Source organism: Panthera onca, chromosome X (genome assembly GCF_046562875.1).
Source record: "Panthera onca isolate mPanOnc1 chromosome X, mPanOnc1 haplotype 2, whole genome shotgun sequence".
NCBI classification, from domain to species: Eukaryota; Metazoa; Chordata; class Mammalia; order Carnivora; family Felidae; genus Panthera; species Panthera onca.
In genome coordinates this window covers 13,305,961-13,320,497 of record NC_138357.1, presented here as the reverse complement: position 1 = coordinate 13,320,497, position 14,537 = coordinate 13,305,961, and the positions used below count along the sequence as shown (strand labels likewise).

Below are 14,537 nucleotides of genomic sequence, written 5' to 3'. Positions count from 1 at the left end.
GTTTCTGGTTTCTCTTCTCTGTTCTATTGTATCTGGCTACCATGAGGCTAATTCTCACTGTTTTATTTATTACCGCATTATGACGAACCTGAAGGTCAACATTTAACTCAAAATACCTCTGGTATCTTTCGGGTGTCGCTAATAAAGGAGAGGAAAGGAGGGTTCAACATATAATTGATACTATACTAAACTGAAGAAAATACACGACTAAATTTAAGGTTGAATATTTTTAATGTGGAATTAACACAAGTACATTTACATTGTAAGTACATTTACAATGTAATTAAATTTTGAAGACTTAAAGGGAAATTGCTGCTATGTTTTATAGTAACACACATTTATAGCCCAATAAAATTAATACAGTGCATTTCCATGTACAAATACATATACAAATGTAGCATTCGTTGTACAGTGATTAAGACATTAAAAGACTATAACTGTATGTTTGAAACTACAGAACTCAGTATCGTCTTAAAGGATTAAAATCGCTAGTTTAATACCATAAAAATGAAGACGTTTTGTGCAGAGGGGCATCATCAATCAAAAATTTTATCTCCTAGCTGTGTCTTCTAACCACAGGGTCAGCACTCAAGAGAAACGTACTTTAGTCTCATTTTGTTGTTGTTATTGTCGTAGAAGCATTAAGCGAAACATCACATTTATGGACATTTTCATGAGCGAGTTATAAATCAATCATCATAAATTCGGCAAATTGGACATTCGAAGACTTATAATTTGCAGGTACCTTTGAATAAAATACAATCGGTTTGTCATACAAACTGTTACATCAAATGATACCACTGGCATTAACTATGATCTTAACATGACACATAAACCTACTTAAAAGATACATTTATGTCTAATATAGTTATCGTGGTGTTTATCATAAAACCATAATCAAAAACCATGCGCCTAATGTGCCAACTTGACAGGAAAACTCACAGCCCGTGATTCAAAAGGCAGCAATTTCAAACCATTGTCTTCAGTGGTCCATAAAAGAAAATACTCCAAGCATAAATTCAACACCGCATGCAAAAGCTGGCCCTGGGCTTTAAAGCAAGTGGTCACGCTTTTTACATATTTAGAAGAAAGACATCTCTACACGGATCACCAAAAAAAACAAAAACAAAAACAAAACAAAACAAAACAAAAACCCTAGGAAGAGACACAATATAACTTAAGAACACCTTTACCAGAACTGCTTTTTCTACAAAACGCAAAAGCAAGTGAAGACACTGGAAACGTAGAGCTTTGTAACAGGAACACCTCTTGTGCAAATAGGAGTCTTTCACTTAAAGCTGTGACACGTGTATCCAAGTTTCAATGCGTAAAATGTAAACTTCAACACATCCTAACTACAGGATTTTTGGCTTTGGATCTTTCCAGAGCCGTAAGACAGCTCTGTCAACCCTAATACCAGTCAAAGTGCAAAAGAGGTCCTTCAGAACACATCCCTTTGGTACGTTAGAGTCCCACAGATAACAGAAGTAAATAATGAAATAAAACCACCAGCCCACAAAGGGGTTTACACTCTCTGGTTATCTCTCTTCTCTCTTTGGAATTTCGTTTTGTTTTGTTACTGAAAAGTTACCCCGAACATTACAGGGAAAGCGTTTTGCCTGGAAATGTTCCGAGTGACTGATCTCTGGGTTTTAGATGGAGTCCGAATGCTTGTCGTGGAAAACCCTACTTGGAAGCGAAGTAACCTGCACTTGTCACCTGAGGGGGGGGGGGGTGGGGCGGAAGGTGTGAAGATGGTTCTTGCAAGAATGAGACAAACTGCGAATGACGAAGTCCTTCTCAGTCCTGAGGAAATTCTGTGAATGTCACGGGCAGCACAGATCATCCTGACTCTTGTGCTACGTATCTGTAACGCTTTTAAGAAATATAATCTAGTTCACACCTCCAAAGGAAATCTTATTTCGAAAAGTCTATTCATTCTCCTTTCATTCAAGGGGAACTTAGTTTCCTTGTGTTACTCAGAGCAGCGGCTACAAAATAATGAAGAATGATCAACGTGAGGATTCAAAAGGTGCATCCTAAATCCAAAGGTGACGTCTCTTGCTTATTTTACTATGAAAGGTGTTATTCTGGTACAAGATTATTTCTTGAAGCCATCTAGTTTATGAATGGCATAACTTTACTGGCAGCAAAATAAACAGAATTCACATCTCCTACAACTGGATTTCATAAATATTATATGAGCTATGCTTGTGTGCATATAGATAACAGGAAACATGTTAAGCACGTAAGTATCAAAGAGATGTTCACCCTGTATTTGCCAGATTCCAAATAAGATAGCCTCGTGTCTATCTTTAAACCTAAGTGCTGCCGACAGTTGCCTGTGTGGTCAACTGTAATTTCCTAACCCACTAACTGGCACAGATTCAATTTTTGTAGGCCACAATACACTGTTTTGCTCCATGCAGTGTAATGAGGGTAGATCTCAATCCAGACCACTTGATATTATAGCATTCAACAAAAATCTACCAATGAGTATCAATGTGTCAAAGGACTTAAGTCATAAATGCACGTGATGGGAAAGGCATGCATGCTCTCAAAAGGTCTGAAGTCAGAACTTTCTAGAGAATAGGGACCAAGGGGACCTAGAGCCTTGATCCAGTAGCATACCGCGCTGAGAGCAGTAAATGCTTTAAGTGCTGGTGATCTATCAATACATTACATTTCTACCCTCCCGATGGCATGAAACAAAGAAAAGGCTATTGGAAAACTATACTTACGGTAGACAATTAAAAGAACTAGAAAAGATAATGCGGTTTTTGCCAACTAAAGTGTACACATTAACAAACATAGAGTAAGCCCTTTGCCGTCTGGAAAACAAGCACTGGCCCAAAGCCAGTGTAAGCTGTTCGGCCACGTGCTTTCCAGAGGGTAGTGACACACACTGAATCTACGGTGATTGGTTACAGTAATGGAATCACTTCAAATTAAAGCTAATCGAATATGTAATTTTACATGTCCCACAGTTCAGTTAGCTGAAATGTAATGTAATTAACTTTGTCCCGAATTAAGTATGAGGACAATCTGGCTCTACATTTAAAATGATGATACAAGTGATGGAAAACCTACCAAGTCTTCCTGTATTATATATATGGAAGCTAGATGAACATACTTGGTGTGTTCAGTTTTCAATCTTGGAGACCGGAGCATAAGAAACGCCATTATTTTCCAATACACACATGGCTTTATTGGTTTTTGAACTGCTTCGTAAAAAATGATTTATATACGTTACTTTCAACAGCTTCTCCAGCATGTACTTTCAGGGACTCCTGTATTTCTTCTCTCATGAATCATTTATTTTATTGTTTTGAGAGGTGGGGAGAGGGAGAGAGAATCCTAAGCAGGCTCGATCTCATGAACTGGGAGATCGTGACCTGAGCCGAAATCAAGAGTCGGACGCTTAACCGACTGAGCGACCCAGGCGCCCCTGTCGTCAATCATTTAAATAAGCATAAAGCAGTTAGCAGAAAGCTGGCCATGTTGATTTTCAAACTTTTCAATGCAGCAGATGGAATCAGTGAAATCTGGGGGGACATGTGATTCGGTACAACTATCTGGCTTCTGAAAGTGTTGGCTTTTAGTATCTTAGATTTTATCTTATTCTAACAGATACAAATTTTTAAAGTTGTATGTGCAACTTTCAATTCAGCATGTGCAAGGTTTCTGTTTGATACTCTTCGTTTATAGTTAGTGCTTCTTCTGCCTCGTATAATGCAAGAAAGAAAGAAACTGTTAACTACTTGCAGTTATGAAGATATTGTCCTGTGCTTTCAGATTTCAGAAGCTTTTACTCTGGGTTTTATGTTCAGGTCTATGATCCAACTCAAACCGCTTTTTGTATACGGTATGAGATGTACGGATGAAGGTTCATTTCTTCTCCGATACGGATACCCAGTTGCTCAAGCACCACTTGTTAAAACAACCTGCCTTTCCCCATCCGGCTGGCTCGGTACCTTGATTGAACATTTTTCGATTATGTGCATGTGGATCCATGTTAGAAATCTCTGTATCTTTCTACACTTACATCAATACCACATCGCATTTGTTACTATGACCTTATAGTAAGTCCTGAAATCAGATATGTAAGTCCTCCAGATTTTTGAGATTCTTTTGTTCTGGATTTTTTGCCTTTCCATATGCATTTTTTTTTATTTGAAAGAGAGAGAACATGAGTGGGGGAGAGAGGTGGGGGGGGGAGAGGTGGGGGGGAGGGAGAGGGAGAGAAAATGAATCTTAACCAGTCTCCACGCTCAGTGTGGAGCCTGATGCAGGGCTCGATCTTCGACCATGACATCATGACCTGAGACAAAATCAAGAATCAGACGCTTAACTGACCGAGCCACCCAGGAACCCATCCATATGCATTTTAGAATAAACCTGCATTTTTTTAATACTCAGATTTTGAGTGCGTGAACTCTATAGGTCAATTGGGTGACGATGGATTTTTTTAAAGTTTATTTTGACAGAGTGAGAAAGCAAAAGTAGAATAGGGACAGAGAGAAAGAGAGGGAGAGAGAGAGAGGGAGAGGGGGAGAGGGAGAGAGGGAGGGAGAGAGGGAAGGAGAGAGGGAGGGAGAGAGGGAGGGAGAGAGGGAGGGAGGGAGGGAGGGAGGGAGGGAGGGAGAGAGAGAGGGAGAGACAAAGGGGAGGGAGAGAGAGAGGGAGAGACAAAGGGAGGGGGAGGGAGAGGGAGAGGGAGAGGGAGAGGGAGAGGGAGAGGGAGAGGGAGAGGGAGAGGGAGAGGGAGGGAGAGAGAGGGAGAGGGAGAGGGAGAGGGAGAGGGAGAGGGAGAGGGAGAGGGAGAGGGAGAGGGAGAGGGAGAGGGAGAGGGAGAGGGAGAGGGAGAGAATCCCAAGTAGGCTCTGCACTGTCAGAGCCCCAATGAGGGCTTGAACTCATGAACTGTGAGATCGTGACCTGAGCCAGAACTAAGAGTTGGACACTTAACTGATTGAGCCATGCAGGTGCCCCAGGGGACAACGGATTTCTTAACAACACTGTGATTTCCAATCCTTAAACATGGTATCTCTCCCTCCCCCTTATTAAGTTCTCTTATACATATCTCAGCAGTGATTCGTGGTTGTCAGTATAGAAGGCTTAGACATCTGTTGTTAGATTTATCCCTATTTATTTTACATTTTATATGACTAATGTAAATGGTATTGTTTTTTGAAATCAGTTTTTTCAATTCTCTGTGGCTAGGATCGAGAATTACAGTTTATTTTGTATAATGATTTTGTACACTATGGCCTTATAAAATGTTATTACTTCTACTAGGGTCTTTTTGTGTAGAGGTTCCTTATGGTTTTGTACAAATACGTGATCTGCTCGGCATGACGGTGCTGCCTCTTCCCTTCATTTTGTTCTCTCTTTATCTTGAGTTATGAAAATGGCTATAATAGAAATGGTGAGAGTGAATATCCTTGGCTTGTTCCCAATCTCAGGGCGAAGGCTTCCAATATTTCACCATTAAGTGTGATGTTAGTTGTGGTTCTTCATGAGCGTACATGATCAGATTGAGGAAATTCCCTTTATTCGTCTGGTGAGAGTTTTTATCACGGATGAATATGGACTCTTGTCAGCTATTTAAAGGATGACATAATTTCCCCCTCTGTTACGTTCACATGGTGAATTGCGGTGATTTTTAAGTTTGTAACACAAGTATCTGAACATCCAATTTGAAATAGTTCCAATTTCTCTCGTGCTTTTTTGTCCCACGTGTTCTTTGGAGGTGCATTGCTTACCACCCAGAGATCCACGGACATCCATTTCTAATGCTTTTTAAGACTTTATATGATTACAGTCTTTTGAAATTTACTGGGACTTATTTTAATGACCCAGCATATGATCTATCTTGGTGAATGTTCCATGTACACTTAAAAATAATGGTGTATTCTACAGTCATTGGGTGCAGGTTTTAAATAAATGTCAACTAGTTCAGATATGTCAGACTCTTCTGATTACTAATTATGTAAATCATTCAATAATTATCTAAATAATTCAACAACCGGTGAGGAAATACTCTAAAAGGTGACCCAGATTTAGGGTACCTAAAAAAGCAAACAAGAAGTGACCTTTATTTATTTAATCTCTATACCCAACCTCTATACCATTTAATCTCTATACCATCTAATCTCTATACCCAACGTGGGGCTTGAACTCACGACCTTGAGCTCAAGAGTCGCATGCTCTTCTAATTGAGCCAATACAGAATTCCAATACAAGTCCAAACCTAGGAATTCAAAGGAAATATGTGCATATGATAAGAATGTTCACAAAAAGTCTGTGTTTTCGTGGGGTTTTTTTGGTGATACCTTTCGATAGATAGCTCAGTATTACTCAGGGGGAAAATGTAAAAGAATACTGGTTTATTTTCAAATACAGAAGTTTTATGTATTAAGTGTAGGGTTAATAGAAGGGAATATTAGGTCAGCACTCATTACTTTATGCTACCTTCATATATGACGTCTTGGACACAGACACGAGTGTGTGTGTGTATGTGGCTGAAAGCTAATGTAAGGAAACAACGTACTCAGAACTGACTAAAACACACTGGTAAAGCGTTCTTGGACAGTATAAGGCTGGTACTTTAAAAGCACATCATCAGTATTTAGTTCTGAAGGATCTCTTACAAGACACCTTGGTATCTGAGACTCTCTTCCATACCAGTCAACCTCGCAGGGAAAAGTGTAACATGTTTTAAAAATCTTTCTTTGTTATTTTAAAGCTACGAAAGGAAAAAAAAATAAAATAAAATCCTAGCCAACATAATATGCTTGCAGCTCTATTTCTAAGTGCAGAAAAGTTCTTGCCTATGTCGATTGCATCCTTGGTGGAGCTTTAAAACTGTTAGCCTTTAAACAAACAGTATACAGTCTGTTCATATTATACCTGTAACTTTGGCATTCTGAAACCCATAGTCACCAATTAAAATCTGCGAAGTATTCCCGGGAATCAGACCTTCTTTTCTTCTGTTTAGATTTTTCACCAACCTGAATGATAAATGAATTAGTAGCCAACAGTGGTAATATACGGTAACGACAACAACAAAAAACACATGTAATCCAATGACCTTCATGACACTGTCCTTGAGTCCTTTGAGTGACCTACAAGGGACTTAGGTTACTAGCAAAAATGCTGATTACTTTAATGATCCGTCATTACTTTTCACCCTGGCCTGTACTCGTCCACCTTTAGAGTCAAAGTACACACTCCATGTGGCCTTTCAGCTAACGTCATGGGCACAGTGAAGACAACAATCATTTCACAGCAAAGTTCCAAAAGATTTATGGAGTTTCGTTCACTCAGTCCTCTCCCAAACTAGATTTCCTTACTGCTTTGGACTCTCTATAATTACACAGTATATTCGGCAGAACCATCTTGGCAATCGGTGCTAAGTGAAGTCAAATGCATTAGAGTAGAATGGTAGGACTAAAAAGTCAATATGTGAATTGACAAAGAGAAGGTGACTGTGTCGTAAAGTAGCAAAGCATGGTTCCTGGCACACACTGGTAGGCATTCATTAAAAATGAGATGAGTCAATGAGTGACTTCAACGACCAAATGTAGTGGGATCTGTAGCCATTACAAAGCCAGGTCTCTCAGTTGAAATGTCTGAGCCAAGGGTAAACCACAAAAGAGCATGCAGACTCATAGCATTTCATTCTTTCAGAGCATGTTTCACTCACCAAAGGTTAACATTCCTTTCAGTGAGCTATAGAGGCATAGCTGAAGCAATGAAAATGAGATACTGATAAGAAATGTGATATTTCTGCTTCTTGGGACTGTATAACAAAGATACAAGTAAAGCGGAACATTTGATTAGATATGCATGTGCCCCCGGCAAAGGTCATCGTAAGCACGGAGAACACACTCACCATTGACCTTCGGCATCTTCATGGAGAAACCGAAAGACATCTCCATTTCTGATCAGGAGGTCTTCTGGGCCCCTCTTCCTGCCATCTGCTAGGGCTTTGTAATTGCCTGGAGACTATAAGGTTGTTTTGAAAGATCACATTACAAACTTGACTATAAAACGGCCTGGGTAACTGCATGCTCTATGACATAAAGAATTCACCCTTCAGTGGGAATAGTGGTGGCTACAGCAGCCCAGCGGGGATGAGCAAACACGGAACCGTTTGCGATGGGGGAAGAAAAAGCAGAACATGGGCTTATGGAGCCTGAAGAATTCATTTTTGTTTGCAAAAAAGAGAAGTAGAGCACGAACTACACAGAAGATAACAGAGAACGATGACTTTAACTTCTATGAATTATAAGCACAAACCCACGGGGCACCTGGGTGGCTCCGTCGGTTAGGCGTCTGACTCTTGATTTCGGCTCAGGTCGCGATGTCACGGTTTCGTGAGCTCAAGGCCCCGCATCGGGCTCTGTGCTGTGAGCCCAGAGCCTGCTTGGGATTCTCTCTGTTCCTCTTTCTCTGCCCCTCCCCCCACCTCTCTCTCAAAATAAATAAACTTAAAAAAAAAAAAAAAAAAAGCATAAACCCAGAAAAAAACCCAGTGTGAAACTAATTTTTCAATACGGTTACTTGTAAACTCCTCCTATGGAAAATTTATCTAGACACACACAAAAGGCAGCAGCCCTAAGCAAAGACTAACACCCTCAAAAGGATTTCTGGGATTTGTATCATTTTGCACAGGTAAAAGTAATGAACACAGACATTCTGGGTCCAATAAAAGCACATTAAACCATACTGCTGTGCTTTACTTGGCCTTAATCTTTTGACAGCTATCATGTGAGCTTGATTCATTAAGAAGCTAAATAAATTATCCAAGGCCCACTGATTGCACTTTGCTACAACGTAGAGAGAGACGAAATAATTTTCAAGTCCAGAAGTATTCTTTTTTTAAAGATTTTATTTTTAAGTAATCTCGGGGTGCCCGGGTGGCTCAGTTGGTTAAGCGCCCGACTCTCGATTTCAGCTCAGGTCATGATCTTGTGGTTCGTGGCATCGAGCCTCACGTCAGCGCAGAGCCTGCTTGGGGTTCTGTCTCTCCTCTCTCTCTCTGCTCCTCCCTCGGCTCGTGCTTGCTCTCTCAAAATAAATACATAAATAAATAAACTTACAAAGAAAAAAAAGAATTTATTTTCAAGTAATCTCTACACCCAGTGCGGAGCTTGAACTCACAACCCCAAGATCAAGAGTCGCGTGCTCCACCGTCGGAGCCTACCAGGCGCCCCAAGTCCAAAGGTGCCCTGAGATGAGGCATTTTCCAGCACAGCAGCTCACCCATTGAAGACGGGCATTTAAAACGAGTACCGTAACTAAAAATCTTTTAAATGAAAGAGTTACGTGGTATCGATTCTTTGCACATGCCAAGGAATTAACCTGAAAACAATATCCACATCACTCGGGCCAAACATCTTTTGAGCAGTACTTTTCATCAGCCTAACAGAGCGGCTCATTGCAACCCATTTTACTTTTTGCTCTCTCGTATGTTCTCCTTAGTAGCGCAACTCAGGGAATAACGGCGAGGAGACAGAGCTTACAGGGTCTTCTCCATCCCCATCCCGTGATGAAAGTCACGCTGCCTACACACTTCGTTTTCTGCCACCGTGGCTGGGAAAATGCTTACTCAGCACCTTGATAGCTCCTGACGAGCCCTTCACAGAGCATCTGCAGAAAACATCTAAACCCGAACTGGCTTCCTCTGAATTTTTGCTCACGTCTGAACTCTCTCTCCCGTCCTCAGATAGTATTTAATTAAGAAAACTCCCATCCAAATATGTATTACGGCCACTGTTTCATTCAGAGAAAGACTACTGTTACTTTTTTTTGAAGGTTTGATTTATTTTTGAGAGAGAGAGTGAGGAAACACAGGGGAGGCAGAGGAGGAGACAGAGGATCTGAAGCGGGCTCTGCACTGACAGGAGAGAGCCCGATGCGGGGCCCGGACCCACGAACGAGATCATGAGCTGGGCTGAAGTCAGATGCCTAGTCAACTGGGCCACCCAGGCGCCCCTAATTCTGTTACCTTCTTAAAGAAAGCATTCCAGGGTCGGCGCTACGCAGCTCTGTGACTATCCACACCACTAACCCCCTTAGCCCAACACGAGAACGGTCCAACTGCATTTGCTGCTCTGAAGGGCACCGAGGAGAGGTCCGCTCCACAGGAGTGTTCCCACCCTCCAAGCTGCTGACCTCGGAAAACTGTAGACAGAACCCTAAACAGTCCTAACTGCCCCTCTCCTAATAATCGGCTCGGATCCTAACCACAGCACACACTATTTCTTCCAGAAGTTACTTTTACTCTAAAACAAACTTTTAGTTTTATGGGGTGCTCCCTTGCTCCGTCAGGCCGATGTGGCACCACTGACACATGTTTTGGCCACCCACAAAAATGTGCTCCCCAGATGTTATCAAAGAGTTTCATACGTGTAAAGTTTATTCCCTAGGTTTTCCAATCTGGAAACGAAACTGATCAGTAAAGTAGACGTGACTCTCTCCTGTGCTCTCTGATTTTATCTCCGCCGCTGCGATTGAAGACAGGGGTGAAGTTCAACGAGAGAGAAAACTGGTCCATGTACAGAGACGCGGAATTGACAGACCACATGTCCCATCTGACATCTTGCTGGCGCTCAGCAAGAGCGCCACAGGGAGCTCAAACCCATTCTACCAGCAGAGAGGAGTGCTTACTACTGAATGTTCATGGTAAGACTGGTTTCAAATCTTTTGGCTACGAAATATACCTAACGGCCTCGAGGATCTGGACGGAAGACTGCCCCCACGTGCCTCACTATTGCATCAGTAAAACTGCCCCAACCGTTTTTCTTTATTTATTTACTTGCATATGTCATTACTGACCATTAGGGGCCTTTCTTCTTCTTCATTGTCATCATAAGAAGAATAGAAATAGTTGCTTGACCACTCCTCAGGGTCTTCAGAAATTTCTGCAGGTGATGACATCTGGGTCCAAACTAGAAGAAAAACATGGGGGGGGGGGGTGCAGTTCCTTAATGGTGCTGGTCTAACACAGGGAGTGAAGTAAAACTAAGGCTATAACCGTCAATGGCCCAGAACAGTATCCTTATATAATAACACCTCCAATTAGACTGTACTAGTTTAGAATTTCTGGTATTTCAGAAAGGGCCTGGAATGTCACATACTTCTGTTACTTCCTAGGATGGTTGCAAGTTGGAGTTGGTGGGAGAATTATTAAAACTAATAAGTTAAATAACATTCCGGAGAATATTGACCCTTTCGATATAGAGAATATTATAGAGAAGAGAATATAATCCCTTCCAAAGTTGTTTTCTATGGAATTGCTACTGGTCCTACTCAAACAGCACTTACAACATCCTACCTAATAATATTATTATCTTTGACCTGTCTTACTTCCTTATTAGGCAAAGACCGTGGGTCGTACATTGTATATCCATAAGAGTCCTGCGTGTAAGAGGTGCTTAATTCATAAAATATATCAGGGGCGCCTGGGTGGTGCAGTTGGTTAAGTGTCCGACTTCGGCTCAGGTCATGATCTCACGGTTCGTGAGTTCGAGCCCCGCGTCAGGCTCTGTGCTGACAGCTCGGAGCCTGGAGCGTGCTTCGGATTCTGTGTCTCCCTCTCTCTCTACCCCTCCCCCACTCATGGGCGCGCTCTGTCTCTCTCTCTCAAAAATAAATATACATTAAAAAAAAATCAAAGGGGCGCCTGGGTGGCTCAGTTGGTTAAGCATCCAACTTAGGCTCAGGTCATGATCTCGTGGTTTGTGAGTTCGAGCCCCGCATCGGACTCTGTGCTGACAGCACAGAGCCTGCTTCCGATCCTCTGTCCCTCTCTGTCTCCGCCCCTCCCCAGCTCTCACTGTCTCTCTCAAAAAAATAAATAAAATAAATAAAAACATTAAAAAATAAAATAAAAATATATTGAATTGATACAGATTAAATAATCTCATACAGGCAGAGAACTAACAGAATCTCATCTTGGCCACACTAAACTATTCATGTTATCTTGGAAAAATCACGTCAAATTTCTCTAACTTGGTTTCCTCATCTGGCAAATGAAGGCAACGGTACCAGGCCCTCATCCTGACTGTTCAAGGGGCCGCAGCATAGATGACCTGAAGGAAGTGACTTTCAGTTGAACAAGGCTGTCATTGCTTGTTTCTCTTCGACTAGGAGAGAACTCGTCCGGACTGAGGGCCTTCTTATTCACGTATCAAGTATCAGACATTTGCTAAGCATTTCTCTTAAGCATTTTTCTAGAAAAGTCTATGCTGTTTATCCCAGAGTTGTGTAGATGACCTTGCCAGGTGCTTCTACAGTAATCTATTATATTTCTCTACTATAACACAGTAATTGCTTCTTAAATGATCATTCTACCCTCCTGGCTTCATAGGGATGGCAACTGAGTGTACCTTTTTGTTTGTTTGTTTTTTAAAGTAGGTTTCACACCCAGTGCAGGGCCCAGTGTGGGTCTTGAACTCACATCCCTGAGATCAAGACCTGAGCTGAGATCAAGAATCAGAGGCTTAACCGAATGAATTACCCGGGTGCCCCACAACTGAGTGCATCTTAAACAGACTGTATGCCCAAAGCTTTGCACAATTCCTGGCACACAGCCCGGGTTATATTTGCTGAATTAACCAACTTGTTTGAAATCAGCTTAAATGACACGATTTGCAAAAAAATAAGTAAAGATTCCAGCTGTAAATGACTCTTCTCTATTCATTAAAGCTATGGTGAGTGAAGTGTGCATTCCTCGAAGCCAGGAGATGTTTCACTCATCTCTGTACTCAGTGGGTTAAGCGTCGGACCTCGGCTCGGGTCGTGATCTCGCGGTTTGTGGGTTCGAGCCCCGCGTCGGGCTCTGTGCTGACAGCTCAGAGCCTGGAGCCTGCTTCCGATTCTGCGTCTCCCTGTCCCTCTGCCCCTCCCCTACTTGTGCTCTCTCTCTCTGTCTCCCTTTCTCTCAAAAATAAATACACATTAGAAAAAATTAAAAAAAAAAAAAAAAAGAAGAACCACATAGAGAACGTGTTAAATCACACATGGCTGGGTCTCACTCCCAGAGTTTCTGACTAAGAAGGTCTGGGGCAGACCCAGAGAGTCTGTCTTCCTTAAAAGTTCCCACGTGATGCTGATGCTACTGGTCCAGGCACAGCTCTGACACCCAAGCTGCAGGGCCCGCCAGCGTTATCTTGCACGCGGAAAACAAAAGGACCTTACGAAAATGGGTTAATTTTGCTTTCTCTATACTAAGGTAGCGGACAGGAAGATTTTCCGAATTAACAACGGGAGGAAACACTGTGCACAGCCATGAGTCTTACCTTCCTACGGCCACTATGCATACCTGTGTTCGCTTTGGCCTGAACCAGTGGGACGGTCTCCCGGACGTCCACCACAGTGCTGCTGTGTTCTGATTCAGTCTCCTCGGCACCCATAAAGGATCCGTGTTGCCTTCTGAGACAGTAAGTGTGTAAAAACAAGTGAGCTTTTATATGCTTTAAGAGTAACAAGAAATTAAACATGGAATTTTCCCACTGAGCTCGTGCGTTAGGAACATGCTCTAAGAATCATTCAAACCCAGCTGATTGCCCCCTGAATTTCAGCCCGTGGAATGATAGTAATATCAGAAAAGCTGATCCAAGCCAGCAGGATCTCTCTTTAACACAGAAGGAAAAAGGTACTCCCTTCAGGGCCCACGACAGGTATATTGTTTAAAATTCTTATCATGTGCTGTATTATATGATTGAAATTTGCTGAGAGGTAGATCTTTTGTTTTAAATAATTTTTTTAAAGTTTATGTATTTATTTTGAGAGAGAGAGAGAGATTGATTGAGAATCCCCAGCAGGCTCCATGCCGCCAGCACAGAGCCTGACGACACGGGGCTCGAACTCAAGAACCGTGAGATGGTGACCTGAGCCGAAATCAAGAGCAAGATGCTTAACCGACTGAGCCACCCAGGCGCCCCTGCTAAGAGGTGGACTTTAATGCTCTCATGACACACACAAAAGGATGGTTGGGATTAATATTTCACAACGTGTATGTATATCAAGCCAAGTTTTAAATATATATCGTTTTTAATTGTCGACTATAATTCAATACAGTTGGGAAAATGTAAACAAAAAAGTCCCATAAAAGGAGGACTTTATTGGCTCTTGTAACTGAAAGTCTAAGGATTAACACTGGACACATATGGATCCAGGAGCTTAAATAATGTCATCAGGAATCTTTCTATTTCAGCATGGCTCTTCCTCTGTGCAGCAGTGACTGCCGGTCCTTCGTTACTCTTACAACTCTCTTTCTCCAATCAGATTGAAGGTGGCCAAAACTATTTTGAACAGAAAGCCACGAGTGCAGCCATTGTTTGCCAACACGCTACTCCCTCCAGGATATACTGAGGACAAAGCATCTGTAATCATGTTTAAAAATTAGCCCAGGGGCGTCTGCGTGCCTCCGTCAGTTAAGCATCTCACTCTTAATCTCGGCTCGGGTCGTGATCTCATGATCGTGGGATCAAGCCCTGCGTCGGCCTCTGTGCCGGATGTGGAAC

The 14,537-nt window shown here is 42.1% G+C and overlaps 1 protein-coding gene across 3 annotated transcripts in view; it reads right to left on the bottom strand.

Annotated features, from left to right (window-relative positions):
* Window positions 1–224: 224 nt before the first annotated feature.
* The window catches only part of MCF2 (MCF.2 cell line derived transforming sequence), a 109,957-nt gene continuing 95,644 nt past the window's right edge, over window positions 225–14,537 (bottom strand). For all 3 annotated transcript variants that reach the window (XM_081793637.1, XM_081793635.1, XM_081793636.1), the window contains 5 exons: window positions 13,334–13,443; window positions 10,846–10,958; window positions 7,898–8,010; window positions 6,913–7,013; window positions 225–1,991 (listed from right to left, as the gene is read on the bottom strand). In XM_081793637.1, coding sequence (XP_081649763.1) covers window positions 1,951–1,991; window positions 6,913–7,013; window positions 7,898–8,010; window positions 10,846–10,958; window positions 13,334–13,443 — 478 coding nt within the window. In that variant the 3' untranslated portion in view covers window positions 225–1,950. The remainder of the gene's footprint in view (window positions 1,992–6,912; window positions 7,014–7,897; window positions 8,011–10,845; window positions 10,959–13,333; window positions 13,444–14,537) is intronic.